At 39.0% G+C, this 16,815-nt stretch overlaps 1 protein-coding gene across 1 annotated transcript; it reads right to left on the reverse strand.

Moving 5' to 3' along the window:
• Positions 1–239: 239 nt before the first annotated feature.
• On the reverse strand, positions 240–14,615 carry SMAD5 (SMAD family member 5). Its single transcript, XM_070937282.1, has 8 exons — positions 14,543–14,615; positions 13,516–13,631; positions 11,759–12,280; positions 10,476–10,727; positions 9,822–9,941; positions 6,861–7,082; positions 5,440–5,696; positions 240–4,728 (listed from the first exon to the last, which is right to left on the reverse strand). Exons 3-8 carry the CDS (start codon positions 12,159–12,161, stop codon positions 4,585–4,587), a joined length of 1,398 nt encoding a protein of 465 aa, XP_070793383.1. The 5' UTR covers positions 12,162–12,280; positions 13,516–13,631; positions 14,543–14,615; the 3' UTR covers positions 240–4,584.
• Positions 14,616–16,815: the final 2,200 nt, after the last annotated feature.

Genomic DNA, 16,815 nt, shown 5'->3' on the forward strand with positions numbered 1-16,815 from the left:
CCCTCTTATTGGTATTATCATTATTATGATTATTATTACTCTGTTGCTTTGCATCTCCACTGAGACCTTCTGCACGGGAGACATGCCTTGTGTATCTAATCACACTTGGCCAAATATTCTATTCCATTCTGTATTATCATGGAAAGACAATAATCACTGGTCTATTGTAAAGCAACTTACTTTCACAGGTTATAGGCCTAAATTTAACACTGATTATCTTCTGACTGTAGCTACACAGAGTTTAAACAAAAGCTACCATACCAATGAAAAGACAAAAAGTGAAAAAAACAAATTGTGTATACAAAGCCTCAAATTGCCAGAAGGGACATGTAAGATATAACAGAAAAGACAAGAGTGTTGCAATAATGTTTAATACATTTGTCTCAGCAGAGAAATAAGGGAAAATCAGATATTAACTTATTGCTGTAATACAGTCCAAAAATATACATTTGCTACAAGAATACTACATATATTCTGATGGCAATAATTGGTTGAAATTGCATGCAAAGTCACATAATAATTTCTGCTGCCCACAATTCAAAATACATCAAAAAGTCCATTTTTTTTCTGGTACCTGATATATAAATGGCTTGAGCAGTAAAAAAAAATGGCTTCTTACCCAGATTCTAAACATTTTAGAAAAACTGCAAATGAGTTCTTATCACTCTACTAGAAGGTATTATTACGTGTTACTACCCGGATTACTGATTTATAGTAAAATCAACTGCAATCCAAAAATTTTAGGATGTCTCTGTTGTTGTCTCTCACACATATACTGTTGCAACCTTCAGTCTGATTTTTTTTTAGAAATTACAGAACTCCCAGCCAGCATGGGTTTCTACAAATTCTAGTTAGAAGCTGTGAGGATAGGAAAGGTTGAGTAACTAGCATAATCTATCTAGCACTCTTTATAGTTCCCATTCATTTAATTAGGAAGAAACTGCTCAGAACTCCCAGGGAATTGTGACCTTAACTAACAATAAAAGCAGCTTCTTTAAATAAAAGCCAGCAAAATAGTATATCTACTTCTGTTCAAACTGGTGTATGCTGTTGCTTTTTAGAACTTCAGCAGAAACTAGTAACACTTATATAATGGAGCTTTATAAGGTGAATTTTCAAATTTTAACTTGTTTTCAAAAACATTTTTTCTCACAACATATACATGATTTTATTCTTTATCCTTGAAGATACTTTGTCATCTACTTCACTCTCAACATATCTGAATCAAAGGCCAAATATGAAAGGTACTTTTTTTCATCCCCAATTACCATGGAACACACTATCATGATCTACTGACCTCCTTTTATCCAGCAATTTAAATGGTTTTAAAAAGGATCAGACAAAATGATTACATACAAGATTAACAGTTACTAACCATGTTACTATAGCACAGCTCTAAATGATAAGATAATAGAGAATTATAGCAAAAGGCAATTGCTCTATCTTGCTTACAGACTAATACAATCATCTAATTGGTTCCTATAGAACAGGGGTGTCAAATTGGCGGCCTGCGAGCCAGATGCGTGACACATCCCCCACACCAGCTCTACAAAGGCAAAAAACCCACGATACGTCATGATACATCACATGACGTGATTGAGTTTTGACACCCATGCTGTAGAATGATGGGCAAGATAGGCCTTAACTTTACAGTGCTCTATTCTTACATTCTTAAGATAATACCATCATGCATTACAAATTGCACTTTCTCCGGTCAGGAGTCACAAGTTTAAAACTGTTAACTGTAATGTTAAAATTATTAAAACATTTTTTCCAGAATTTAGAACTAGTCTTCAAAGGCATTACCATAGAATATACAAAGAAGTGGTATTCCAAATACCAGTGTACAGCAGGATTATTGAAATGTAAAAATTATCAACCAAGATTACAAGTATTTAAATAGGAACAGTATTAATCTCCTTGCCACATGGCCAAACTTTCTTTTACATTGCAAACAAGTCAACTTTAGTTTCATATCTTCTATTTTCCCATATTAACTACTAATTTCTCAAAAACTGAGGAACTTGTATTCAATTCAGGGACTCAACCACACTCTTAAGAAGTGCCTTGAAATAATTACCGCATCCTGTGAGTTGGGAATAATTAGTCTCTTGGGATTGCAATGGATATGTCAAATAAAAAAGGACAACTACTTTGAAAAAGCAAATTCCATACTGGACATATTACAAAATGAATTAAATGAATTAAATTGCCAATATGTTAATATTGCTACGCTTCATCTAGCATTTCTGATCACTGTACCAAACCTTTTCTTAATAGAATATGAGGTCATGAACTGAAGTTGAATCAGAAAAGATCAAGTATAACAAAGAAGGCAGATAAAATTATGAGATTCACAACTATAAATAGTTGGAGTTTAGACAAATTTTAAAGGCCACAAATGGCACTAATTGTGGTGACTAGGTATCTTAAGTAAAAACAAAATAAAAGATCAATCTGCCTTTTAATGTTGAGTTGTTTAAGAATACAAGCAGGAGAGGCCTTTAATTTGATCCAGTTTGGGTCTTCCCAATCTACCTTCTTCTCCCTCATTTTATACAAAGTTACTTTTATAAGACATTCTCTTCCATATAGAATTTTAGGATTACCAAACTTAACTGAACATCATATTAAGATAAGCATGTAAGAACTCTCAATCAAAATTGGGTAAAAGGTATCTGCCTTGTGCCAACATATTCTATGGATCTGCATATGTTCTTGATTATTCTAATACATGGGATGCTAAAGCATCAAGACTGAAGGATACAACCACCTATAGAGTGTAGAAGGCTCTCCACAGTCACACTGGCTAAGATTCTCTTTTTGAGCTCAGACAGCTTGGATAGAATCCATGCAAAATTTCATACTTTGTTGTAAGAAGTTCCCTTTTAATTGCTAGCATTTAAGGGGCAAAATACCCAAGAGCTACTTCTGATACAGATTGCCTTCCATGTCTAAGGAAGGAAATTAAAACAATGTAAATGTTTTTGGAGGGGTGAAAGCCTTTAACAATTTACCACTGAAAACTGAAATTTCAAGGAAATATTATATATTTAAAGCCAAGTTTCAACCAATTACTGATTGAATAAGATGAGCATCAGACAAACAGATTTAGGGAAATTTCACCTCCATTTAAATTCAAATTAAACTTTACTTTGACTTGGAAAGGTGGTTGACTCTAATATATTTACTCCAAAGAATCAAAATATTCCTGGAGTCAAATAACGTTTAATAAACACCTGTATCCCCATGACAAACCATTCATCAGTATTTTGTTATGACTTTCCATTGCTTTAGTCAGAACAATTCTAAATGATCCAGATGTTAAGATTGCCAGCTTTTGTTAAATTATACAAGAAATCCTGTGTGTATAAATGATTAAGGTTCATGAACACTATACCAAAGGTATACATCTTCACTTTAAAAATGTGCTTGATGTATTCGATATATACCTTTAGCAGGAATCATTAGCCCTTTTGCAAAAGGTAGGTAGGGAAGAAAGGTAAGATAAAGATGTTAAATGTCACCCACCAATCAGTGTATATAGCCTTCATGAGATTACTCCTGAAAGAATGTAGCCCTTGCCAATAAAGAAAAAAAAGTTTATTTTACATCATACAACTTTCAGTCACCCACATGACAATATTCTCATAAATCATTATCATGAGAATGAGCTTCCCCAGCAATCAAAAAGCAAGTGTTTTACAACACTTACTAGGTAAAATTTAAATCTCCCCAAAACAGAAGTAATATTTAAAGGGAAAAAATAATATTGAAAATTAGCAAATGTAAATTTTTAGGAAGCCTCCAGACTATTTTCTACAAAAATGCAAAATAAAATATAAAACACAATGCACATTCTTGCAATGTGATACACAGCACTTTAGTGTTTTGTATTCAAATAATTGTTGACTGCCTCAAACAGTGCATACCCTGGATAAAACATCTGTTAAGCACCAATCCTACACACATTCATCTGAATCTCCTGGACTTTGATCTGAGTACAGGACTAAATTATGAAGGCAACACTGAACTGTGATGAAAGTAACTTTGCTATTGATTAAAGGAGAGCCTGCTCTAATGCATTTTGTTATCACTATCTGTAACACGTGCTTGCCAACATGTACATATTGAGGTCATATTTAAACTAAAGGCAATCTTAGGTATAATAAAGCTAGCTCTTTATGGATTTAGATCATCCACACAACCATATAGTAATATTAAAAACTGATGGTAAATCGGATCTATATAGATTTAGCAAATGAGATAGTGTTTGTTATTCATTGTGTAAAGTCATTCAAGAATGTATCCTCGGAAAACATGTTAAAATACTTCCAGTGGAATCAAAAGTTGTTCAAATATGTATAGCTCAGGTAAAACAGTTTCTGCATTTTTCAGTTTTCCTCCAAATTGAACAGTCTTAATATGAAATGAACGGGAAAATGATGATAAAACAATGGAATTGGTCATTTGTAGAAGAAGAAAGGTAACTTATGATGTATTCCTACAGAATCCACACTGGAAGCTTCTGGAAAATTAGAAAATGGTCACTAAAATTGTGGTTGCTGAAGAAATACTTTGGCACTATGAAACAGAAGAAATAGGATTAAGTGGGGAGCCCATTTGGGTAAGTACTTTATCCAGCCACTGAAGAGGCCCATGAAGATGGATTTCTATCCAACACGGGGTGCTTGTAACATCTTGTCGGTGATATTCTGCTCCCCATCCCTATAAAGAATGATAAGTTTTTAATTAGATTAGAATTAGACACTGAAACAACTGATTAATAAAACAATTTCTATTTTTTAAAAAAGGATTTGGTTTGAAGAGTGTTAGCTTCATGCTTATCTCCATCCCACTTAACAAAAACATGTTATTTAAGCCATCAATCCCTAATGTCTTCTAGTTTTGTTGGACTATAATTTATAATATTTTTACTTATGATGGACACGATAGCGATGCAAAACTACAACTTGGCAGAAACCCCAGTCAACACTGACCACTCATAAATTGTACTGGAATTGTGATTAATCTTCCCCTAAATAGGTACTGATTCCCACCCCATTTTTCTTGTGGGGGAGAGGAAATACTATAATTCATTTGGTCAATAATAAGAAGTGGGTGATCTTCATCCTTATTTCATCCTCCAAATGAATAAAGAGGAAAGACATCTATCCAACAATCCATACATTCTTTTGTATATTTTATGGCATTTATCCTACTCCTACTCCTACTCCTACTCCCTATACATCCTTATAAGTTATTCACAACAACAAAGAATAATAAATCTGAAATGCTGAATTAACTCTGAGGATTTGCTAATTAAATATAGCAAAATTTCCAAAATCTGTTATATGTTAAAATTGCAGTCATACATAATACATTCCAGATATTTCAAACAGATACAATATCGTAAATAACAAATATGCCAAGACTTACCTTTACAAAACTCATTCGAATTGTGCACATTTTGGTGAGCTCATATACTGCCTCAAATCCATGATTGACTGACTGAGCTAGAAGCTGCGCAAATTCCTGATTGTTAAAGATTTTAAGACTACAGCCACTGGGAATCTTGCATACAGTTGTAGGGTGAAATCCATGATGATAATTACAATTCCTACTTTGTACAAATATGCTGCTGTCACTCAGGCATTCTGCATAGACTTCCCCACCAACATAATACAGATGAACGCCTAGGGGAAGGAGAAAAATCCCAAATATTTAACACAGTTAAATTGCAAAAATGATTATAGCCTCTTCCTTTCAGCTGTTAGGAACTCTAGCCAAATTTCTATTTGAAAGATTCCAACTGTTTCCAGTTGTTTAAATATGTCAAGTGTATCATTTCAAACACCAAATTTCTTAACCACTAGATGTCCTCATCTTCCTTCACTCAGTACGTGATAGAATTATTCAATAAATAAATGATAAACTATTTTTTTCTTGCCTCATCAATTGGGCCTAGTGTGCAGGCAAGCTGGTATGGGAGACAGACTTTAGGATTTTAAGTCATTACCAACACTTTGAATTGTATCTGGAAAGAACTTGCATGCCTTGTAGAAGAAGTCTTTATAGAATACTGCCAGTTAGCATCCATTATTGCTCACAGCTACCCAATGCTGTTTTGAAAAGCTTTTCAGAGATAGCCCCATGGAAACTGCATTGTAATAAAATCCAATCTAAAATAAATCCATATTGCATATCTCACTATGGCAAGTCTGCACTCTCATCAAGAACCGATGCAGGTAACAAACCAACTGACATTAAACAATGCTGCCTCCTAAAATTCAACATGCAAAGCTAAATCCAGAAGCACCTAAAAACTACAATCTGATTTTTCTAGAAGATGCTATACCTTGAATTGGGCTGCATTCTGCCAAATCACCCTTTGTATCACAATTATATTCAAGGATATTTTAAGGACTATACAATTCTATCACCCGCTTTTTCCTTAATTGGTCTTTCAAACCAGAAAGCTAACTTGTCATGTTTAGCTGTCACTGTCCCCTTCAGCTCTTAACTTTTGTTTTATTTTCAGTATGACTTGTTATGATAGAGCAGGATATCTGTACAAATAATTTAAATATGTACATCAAGTACAAGAGATTAGAAAATAATTAACTATTTGTTTACCACTAAATCTTTAGTGATAAAAATAGATAAAAGAACATTTTTGATGCAATGTTTCATTTACAAAGTTGCTAAAATATCAAGCTGACGTTTTCAAGATGAATTGTTCAGATTTATAATATTTTTCCATGTGGCATAATATTACTCAAAGCTGTATGATTAAATTTAATTTATCCAAACTGCAAACAGAGTCTATTTACAATCGTATAAGCATATTTCAGGATTACCTTTTCCAATGTGTCTCCGAGTGTTCTCAATTGTTGAGTTACGATTAACATTGGAGAGCAAACCTAAGCAGAATCTGTTTTTGTTGTTAGAAGGATCTGTAAATCCATCTACTAAGATACTGGTAGAAGACGCATGAAAAGCCTCCCCAACACGATTGTTTAGTTCGTAATACACTATTGAACACCAGTGTTTGGGTTCTTCATAGGCCACAGGATGAACATCTACAAACAAACATAAAATACCTGTAATAATTCCAGCATCTACAGCCTCTTTCCTAGAGTATTAAGCATTTATGCATTTTTCTTATTGCTAAAGAACTTCAATTATATTTCTGCAGAAATTTTCCCAACAGGTAGTACCATCAACAGCAGACTATAGACTGTAAATGTTACTCCAGGATCCTGAATTCATTAGTGAAGTATACATTAATTGAAAGAACAGCAGCAAATCTTCTTAAACTGTTTTAAGAGAGCTTATTCCTTTACATTTCATTCATTTTCATTTTCATTTTATTAAATTTGTATACTGCCCTACTCCCGAAGGACTCAGGGCGGTGAACAGCCATAAAATAAAACATATAAATACAAAATTTAAAATAGAGATAAAACAAATTAAATAAATTTGGCTGAACCATTTTAAAACCCCAATAATTTAAAACCAAATTTAAAATTCCCATTTAAAAGAGGAAAAGTTTAGGTCAGGCCGGCTTGCTGGAATAGGAACGTCTTAAGCGTGTGACGGAAGGTACGCAGATCCGGAATCCTCCGTATCTCGGGGGGGAGCTCGTTCCAGATAGTAGGTGTCCCCACAGAGAAGGCTCTCCCCCTGGGGGCCGCCAGTCGACATTGTTTGGCCGACGGCACCCGGAGGAGCCCCTCTCTATGGGAGCGTACTGGTCGGTGGGAGGCTATTGGTGGTAGCAGGCGGTCCCGTAGATAACCAGGTCCTAAGCCATGGAGCGCTCTGAAGGTGATGACCAAAACCTTGAAGCGCACTCGGAAGACCACCGGGAGCCAGTGCAGCTCGCGCAGAAGAGGCGTTACATGGGAGCGCCACGTCGCTCCCATCACCACCCGCGCGGCCGCACTCTGCGCCAGTTGGAGCCTCCGAGTGCTCCTCAAGGGGAGCCCCATGTAGAGAGCGTTACAATAGTCCAGACGGGAGGTGACGAGGGCATGAGTGACCGTGCGTAACGAGTCCCGATCCAGAAAGGGGCGCAACTGGCGGATCAGGCGAACCTGATGAAAAATCCTCCCGGTCACGGCCGTCAAGTGCTCTTCTAAAGACAGCCGTGAATCCAGGAGGACACCCAAGTTGCGAGCCCTCTCCGTGGGGGCCAATGCTTCGCCCCCAATAGTCAGCGATGGCACCAGCTGACTATATCGGGATGTCGGAAACCACAGCCACTCGGTCTTGGATGGGTTGAGTCTGAGCCTGTTTCTCCCCATCCAGATCCGTACGGCCTCCAGGCACTGGGACATCACTTCAAGGGCATCGTTGGGGTGGTCTGGGGTGGAGATGTACAGCTGGGTGTCGTCAGCGTACTGATGGTACTCCACCCTGAAACCACGGATGATCTCGCCCAACGGCTTCACATAAATGTTGAACAAAAGGGGCGAGAGGACCGATCCTTGTGGCACCCCACATATAAGGGGCCTCGGGGTCGACCTCTTCCCCCCTGTCAACACAGACTGCGACCGGTCGGAGAGAAAGGAGGAGAACCACCGTAATACGGTGCTTCCCACCCCCAACCCTTCCAACCGGTGCAGCATGATACCATGGTCGATGGTATCAAAAGCCGCTGAGAGGTCTAATAGGACCAGGATAGAGGAACAACCTCTGTCCCGAGCCCTCCAGAGATCATCCACCAACGCGACCAATGCCGTTTCCGTGCTGTACCCAGGCCTGAAACCCGACTGGAACGGATCTAGATACGTCGTTTCATCCAGGTACTGGGGAAACTGTCGTGCCACCACACTCTCAACAACCTTCGCCACAAAGCGAAGGTTGGAGACTGGACGATAATTAGCCAATATTGCCGGGTCCAGGGAAGGCTTCTTGAGGAGAGGTCTCACCACCGCCTCTTTCAAGGCGGTGGGAAAGACACCCTCACTCAATGAAGCATTTATAATCCCCTGGAGCCAGCCTCGCGTCACCTCCCGGGAAGCCATCTTAATATGAGATCTTACCAGTGTCCGAATAATTCAACCAGTGTTGAATTACACAATTCAAATTGTGTAAGAAATATTTTTTCTAAAGATTTTCACTTACAAATAAAAGTAATACAGAATTAATTTTACTCTGCACAGCTGACATGCTTAATATATGCTGAATCATTCAACAGAAGTTAGTTACTCTTTTGAAAAACAGGCCTATAGTTAAATGATATCCATTAAAAAAAGTTCTATTTCTATCAAAAAATAACTTTATGCTTCTACTATTACAGCAAACGAAAGATACTCATTTTATCTTATCCTTTTCCACATTCCAACTAGTTATTCTCCTTGGCATAACCTTGAACCTTCTCTTATCAGCAGTGTGCAACACAGAAATAAATGCCCTGGAATGCAGTTTCAACTTCTTATATATGGGAATTAAGAGTGTGAAACCCTCAAAATTATCTTTTAACTTCCATTTAAATACACATTTAACCGCAACTTGCTTTTTAGAACAAAATATTCTTGGGTCTGTATTTCTCTCACCCTTTTGAACCCATGATTCAGATGAAAGGGTAAAATGCTGATCAAATGACATTATGCTTCTCTTTCTAGTCAACAAACTCTCTAATGACCAAATTCTTAAATGTAACAATCTCATCCCATGTAGACAAGACAGTGTGAGGTACTGCACTTCAAAAACTAAATAAATGATGTGACAATAATTTATCTTCTCCCTTCAGATCATAAGTGGCAAATTATCAAAAAGTTGCAAAATGTTAACAAGTCACAAGTTTATCTCACCTCTGCTCGAAATATTAGGCATTATCTGAGGAATTATACTATTGCTTGTATCCATAGACTGTGAAGTATCTTGACCCATTTGGTCTTCAGGAGGCATATACGCAGGTGGTGGTGTATCAGCTACAAATGAAAAAAAGAATATTTGAGCAGTATTAGTACATTTACCTTGAACTATCAGGTTTTTTTTCAACTATAATCATGGCTTGTCTTTTCTGTCATTTTCTGCCTCTTTCAATATTTGTTTGGAATCTAACGATTTTCTATCATAAAAATGTTCTCTTCATTCTCAGTTGAGGTTTCTATGGGCCTCATTCTCTTCCTTTGTCAGTCATTTATGTCACAATCTATCTTGCTTCATCTAGTTGAAGCTCCATTTCATTTTCTTGGGATTAGAAAGAAGCACCAGCAGATTTTCCAATTGATATATTAAATTGGAAGCTGTTTCCTTGATATTAATGAATTCTATCAAAGTGGATTTTAGGATTAGCTATACAAGATTTCTCATTTTGAAACTTATTTTACTACATAGTTACTGCTACCACGATTTAACCAACTTGAGTACAAATATAGCATAACCTAAATGGAATTCTAATTTCCCCTGATTTTATAATACAAGTTCTACTTTTCAGTGTTTGTCATACAAATAGTTCTTACCTGGTAGTTGAAATGGGCTAGATGGTCCAGAACTAGCTGGAGAATTTGGATAGGTATTGCTGCCTGGAGATGGTGGGTATGGACTATTTGGAGACATGGGAAACGGAGTGCTGTTGGGCTGTTGGAATGAATCTGGAAAGGTAGCATTGTGTGGCATATGTGGTTCATTGTGAGTTAAGTTTCTAAACTGAACCAAAAGGCTATGCTGTGGGTTAAATTCACTGTGCCTTGGCACCAAGACTGGCGGTAAAACTGAAAAAAAAAAAAAAGAAAACATATTAAAATAGTGTTGAAGATTTACATAGGTCATAATTAACTCTTGAGGAATAAAAGTGCAAAGAAAGCAGCATATGCCAGAAACGTATTGTTTCTCTACTTGGAAAAGAATTACTACCAGAATGTACAACTTGATGGTCCAAGGCCAGATATTGCTCCATAAAGTTTTGAGGCCCCCAAAATTTCCTCCTGAAATTGTTGCTCAATTATAACTTTTAATATAACAAAAGTGAAAATCATTAAGAGCATGAGAATTATGTCTACTAATATTTAAATTGAATCAAGAGGTTTTTCCGTGGACTCTCCCCATTTTTTAAAAAAATTCTATCCAAGTTGCCACTAAAGTTCTTGGATTTGAAAATACACAAACCCTATGGAGATTATGAGTGGCCAATCCATTTGCAATTGAATTAAAATTATATAGAACTCTAATGCAACACAAAACTTTTCTGTATTAAGACAATTGCACAAGATGATTGAACAAATGTGATGTTAAATAATAGAACATGTAAAAAAGAAATATTTTAGGAAACATTTTCCAGATTTTCAATCAATACATAAATTACTTTATGTATTGATTACTGAAAAAAGACTAAAATTACTATGAAAATGTATCTTATTTAACAATACAATTATCAAATCGATAATATCATCAATAGTTTCAAATATCATAAAGTTCAGGGAGGAAACAATCAAAAGCAGGGTTCATATATTTCATTATTCCATTATGGAGTTTTGGTTTGGTTTTAAGCAATGGCTGTATCAACATGGTTTGTAGACTATGGTTTATAGGACGGCTGCATCATCTATGAACCTGGCTATAAGAGGTTGCTCAACAAGTTATGGTAAAAGCAAACCAAGGGTTGATGTAAAGTGTGTGATTCTAGTCTACAAAGTATCAATGCTCCCAGATGCAATTCCCATGTACCAATTTGTCTGTCCCATTTTCAGTTTGCTGCTCCGCAACAAGTCAACTATTTTTGGTGAGTAAAGGCATTGAAACACACCTGGGCTCTCCACCCTTTTGTAATGGTATGGATTAATACAAACTTCTTTCTGTTTAGATCCAAAAGGAAATTCACAAATGTCCAATGGCTTCAGCTCATGATGACTCTGCAAATCAGGCCAACGCCACACACGGCAGTAAATCACGTGGGGAAGGCCTTTGCGGTGTGACACTTGAAGTCGCCCATCTAATGAACGAGGAATTGTAACACATTTGCTGGGTTGTCCAGGACTACTTAGTGCCTTTTCCAGTTCCTCCATGGCTCCTTTTTTCTTCTTTAGTTTTTTTACCAAAGCATCGACTGCTTTTTCTGCCCATTTTTCTTCTTCATCGCCTTGTTTCCAGCCCAACAAGCGCTTTACAGCTGGGCTAGTAAAAGAGAACAGACTGGCCATTGAGGTCATTTGACAAGTTTTAAAGCAATTTTTAGAACAAAACTGCTGATTGTCAGACACAAAAATAACTCTGCAACTGCAGCAGTGGTTAAATTCTTTTTAATCCAAGGAAGTGATTTCTCTTAGACCTATAAGAAAAATTACAGAACATCAGTTGATGCCAGTTTACCAGAGAAATGAAGGCAAACACAGAGAATAATTGGATAATTTTAAACCTCATTATATTTAATTCCCACATGATGCATATTATTAACAGCCTTTTAATCTGAACCAATTTTCATGCCATGGGGATAACACTTAAAAGACAAAACAGTTGGTGGCATTAACAAAGGAAGTCGTGTGAGCCAAATTCCTTCTATCGTTCACAAAGGCTAATCATTTGGTCAAATGGGGAAAAAAAGCTTGGATTTTTTTTTGTAACGATAAATGAAAAGATGTTTATTTTAAACTTCAATCAATTTGAAGTCAATGCATGGTACATCTTATGAGAAGATGTGCAGTGGAAATACTCTGGTGATGTCTAAGCTGTTTAAATGATAGCAATTATGCACTTGTAAACCCTCTGGTGACTAGAAACTGATAGCAATTAGGCACTCTGTACACAAGAGATTCTGTAATAAAGTTCCAGTTCTGAGAAGCCACTATAGTTTCTGAGGTTTTGCTCCTACTGTTCCTTTCTGTTAACTCATCCTGAACTTGGTGTTGTGATCAGGATCATAAAAAGATAATCTATGTCTTTTGAAGAGACAACTGCGTAGATTTCATTTAAAAGAATAGAGCAGTGAATGATCAATGGTGTAAGCAGCAGTACAAAAGTGAGCATTCTCTGGCAAAGGAAGCAGTGAAGCCCCTAGTTGGGGAACACTGCTCAGACCCCAAGAGAGTCAATCTGGATTGCTGCAGAACAAAAACAAAATCTATTGCTGAGAGTTACACACAGCCCCTTTTTTGTTACTAACAAGGTCCATCTGCAACTCTCTTTAAAAAATAAAAAGGAGTAAGGATGACAAACGGAACTAATGTGCTGTGGCAACATGTTGATAAGACCTCATAAAATCCCCGAAGAATACTCAACAAGTACAGACATAGACAATAGGCAGCTGGCAAAAAGCAGCACTAAACAAAGAGAAAGGATGTCAATAACAAGTCAGTTCCGTTTCTGCTACAGAAACTGCCAAATATTGTCTATGGGGTTTCTGATAAACTACAGCAAGTCAAAACAGCTAGCCCACCCTGCTGCATTTTCAGCCCATCAAACACGGGGCATTAAGGGCCGGAAAGCTGTCTGCTCGCCTTGCTAATTCTCAAAAGATGCTGCTTGTCAATAACTTAGTAGGAAAATGTGCCTGGCTATCCCAGCTACCTGTTTTTTCAGCGGAGAGAAGACAGCGGCAGGCCGCATGAGCAAAGACAGGCAACAGTTTTTTACCATCTGCATTCGGCATCTCTCTGGATGGGGGGTGAGGAAAGGCCGCACAACTAAACAAGAACAACAAAAAAAAATAGCACATAAAAGAATTATCCAACAACAGCCATCACCAGCGTTACTTCACTCCTCTTGCTAGGAAACTTATCAGGATGCCACAGGTGCTGACTTGGTACACTCTCTATATTATCATAATAGGGTTAAGCTGACAAAGCGCATTTCCTCATTCAGAAGTTTAGTTCTGCCCAAGAGGCAATAAAAGGATTTAGGGCTGTTCTCCTCCAAAAGGCAGGTTGATGTGTGTCCGAAATATACAAGAGTATACAAATAAGACACTTAACGTGCCCCAACAACGAATCAAAAGTGCCCCGCTTAATGGCAAATCAGCCAGAACGGGGAGGCTGAGTAAGGTTGGATTTGGGGGAACAGGACCTCCCCCCCATAAATACACACCCCATCAGCTGCTGATTGAGGACGGCCACAAAAGGCAAGGTTGCGTGGCCTGGCAATGCTAATTGCTTTAAAAGCATAAAATGCAATATCGATCCATGTCAGATCGCCAGCAAACGTGGGCGAGGCCCAAACCGGGGCACCTCGGGGTCCAGCCCTGGCGGGCCACTATGCCCCGTCACAGAGTTTGGGATGGGGGGGGGGCTGTTAAGTTGCTAAGAAGCCCCCCCACCCATCCCGCCTCCACCCTGGCTTGCAAAGCGAAGAAGCGCCTGGCGCGAGATGCGGACGCTTCTACACCTCCCCCCCCCAAACCTCCAGCTTGCAAAAGGCAGGCAGGCAGGCAGGCAGGCAAGCGGGCGGGCGGGCGGACTGGGCGGAGAAGGATTCCCGCCGCCACTTCCTCGCCCAGCAAGCCACGAAAAGGGCGCCCTCCTCTTCCTCCTCCCTTTCGCCACCCCCTCCCCCCCGCCCCACTCCGTCCTCTCCGGCTTTTCCAACGGGTTTTACCTACCGCCCGACGCGCGGCTGGCGGCCGAAGAGGGAAGCGGTAAAACCCCGGCCAGGAGAACCGACAAGAACTGCCGAGGAGGGAAAAAGAGGCGGAGTCGGGCATGTCAGTCGAACCCAGGGCTCACGTGACAAGGCCATCGGGCGAAACGCGGCTGGTTGAGCCTGTGCGTCACTCAAGCGCCCGGAGCCTGTGATTTGCAGAAAGAAGGAAAGAGGGTGGGAGCGTGCTCTCCAGGCTTCTGGGGGATGGAGTGGGGGGGGGAGAGGAGAGGAGGAGGAGGAGTAGTGCAGGCCTTGGGTCTATTTGGTCGCTCTTATGCAGCGTTGCGTTGGCCGCGTAACTTGCGTTTTGTTCCTAGCCTTTGGCCCGGCTAAGAGGCTACCCGGCTTCCTCCTCGTGATTTCATTGCGGTTTAGGGGCTCGGGATGTTTCGGGTTCAGATATTTCTGCTCCCTACTTGCCAACGAAGTGAGGAGGTATATAAAAAAATTGCACGAAGTAAAAGCTTAAAAAAACTACAAAAACTCGGGCGTAAAAGCCAGTTCGTGGAGAGAAATTAGAAGAGCTTTGGAGGAAAACCCAGACAGCCGCAAAGAAAAGTGGAAGCCACTGCCAGACGAGTTTGTCAAGCTTAAAAAACAAAAATGAAATCAAAGAGCAGGGACCCTGGGTTCAGAAGGACAGACCATTCCTGCCCAGTATGTAATCCTGTCCTGGCTGGAAGGATTTATAAAACATCGAGGAACCCAAACCAATTTCAACAGTGCTGCACCTGAGGTAAGAAAACTATACAGGTAGTCCTCAGTTTACGACCGCAATTGAGACCCAAATCTATGTTGCTAAGTGAGGCATTTGTTAAGTGAGTTTTGCCCTGTTACTTTTCTTGCCACGTTTTGTTAAGTGAATCACTGCAGTTGTTAAATTAGTAACACGGTTGTAAAGTGAATCTGGTTTCCCCATTGACCTTATCAGAAGTCCTTGTCAGAAGGTCGTGAAAGGGGATCACAAGACCCAGGGACACCGTCGTAAATGTGAGTCAGTAGCCAAGCATCTGAATTTCAATCGTGTGTCCATGGAGATGCTGCAGGGATCATTAAGTGTGAAAAACGGTCATAAGTCACTTTTTTCAGTGCCGTTGTAACTTTGAACAGTTACTAAGCAAACTGTTGTAAGTTAAGGACTATTCCAGACCATTATTATATATGTAAATAATATACACATCATGGGCACATCATTTCTTTTGACCCACAGCACACTCCTAGCACATGTGGAGCTTTGGAATCAACAGTAATCACCTCTGTTCTGACTCAGACATGCATAGGCAAACTCAAGTCAAACATTTCCTTAATCTAGTGTGAACAGTGTTATATGATCTTTATGCTAGTTTTGTTGGTGTGTTTAAAGATTATGTATGTAATTGTGTGTATGCCTGTTCAGACAATCATTTGTACAAATTATATCATTGCAGCCTGAGGATGTCATTCCAGGTTCTGTAGAGCAAAACTCTTTGGAGTCAACATTGAATACAGAGGTCGTCTCATCCATACAACACCACCTGTCCAGGGACTCAAGTGTTGTCTTACCGCACAGCAATAAGAAGGATCAACCAGTGATGATGAAGGCTCAACCAGTGCATCCAACAGTGTCATCCATAAAGCCACAATCCCTCCGTCAAGAAAGAGGAAGAAGAAGAAGAAGATGGGAGGGGATGAGATACTGAACAACATTGCGACTCTATGTTGGGAGCAGCTTCAAATCTATACTACAGGGACGTCTCAGTTGAGCCTCCTCAACAGCAGGACATATATAGCCCTTTGTGACTTTCCTAGCCAGCTTCTGACAAGCAAAGACAAGGGAGGAAGCCAGATTCACTGAAATACTGCATGATGCACTTAATAACTGCAGTGATTTACTTAACAACCATGGCAGAAAAGAACATAAAACCTGGGGCAACTCACTCAAGAACCATCTTTGTTAGCAATTGTGGGGTCTAGGAAGAGAGCCTGTAGTATATTCTACTCCCAGAGGTGAGACAGGCCCCCACTTTCCTGGCCTTCTGAAAAGGAATTAAAACATGGCTCTGTGGCCTTGCTTGTGGAACACAGAGGAATACACAACCTTGGGGATGGCTAATGCCCTGAGAGGCCTCCTTTCACCTTTTAACTAATTTTAATAGCATTTATTTATCCTTGCCTCCTTGTAAAATTTTAATTTTAAAACCTTAACTTTTATATACTGTTCTTATATTTTAATGTTTTATTGTACAACCTGTC

The sequence above is a fragment of the Pituophis catenifer genome, unplaced genomic scaffold (genome assembly GCF_029215685.1).
Source record: "Pituophis catenifer annectens isolate HBS135680 unplaced genomic scaffold, rPitCat1.0.hap2 SCAF_2, whole genome shotgun sequence".
Classification (NCBI taxonomy): Eukaryota; Metazoa; Chordata; class Lepidosauria; order Squamata; family Colubridae; genus Pituophis; species Pituophis catenifer.

Bases quoted from the DNA above. Each gene is read 5' to 3' on its own strand.
- SMAD5 (XM_070937282.1), bottom strand. From the start codon at position 12,161: ATGACCTCAATGGCCAGTCTGTTCTCTTTTACTAGCCCAGCTGTAAAG. The intron at 10,728-11,758 runs GTGTGTTTCAAT...TTTTTTTTTCAG, and splicing joins CAAAAGGGTGGAGAGCCCAG to TTTTACCGCCAGTCTTGGTG. The intron at 7,083-9,821 runs GTGAGATAAACT...GTTTGTTTGTAG, and splicing joins GCCTAATATTTCGAGCAGAG to ATGTTCATCCTGTGGCCTAT.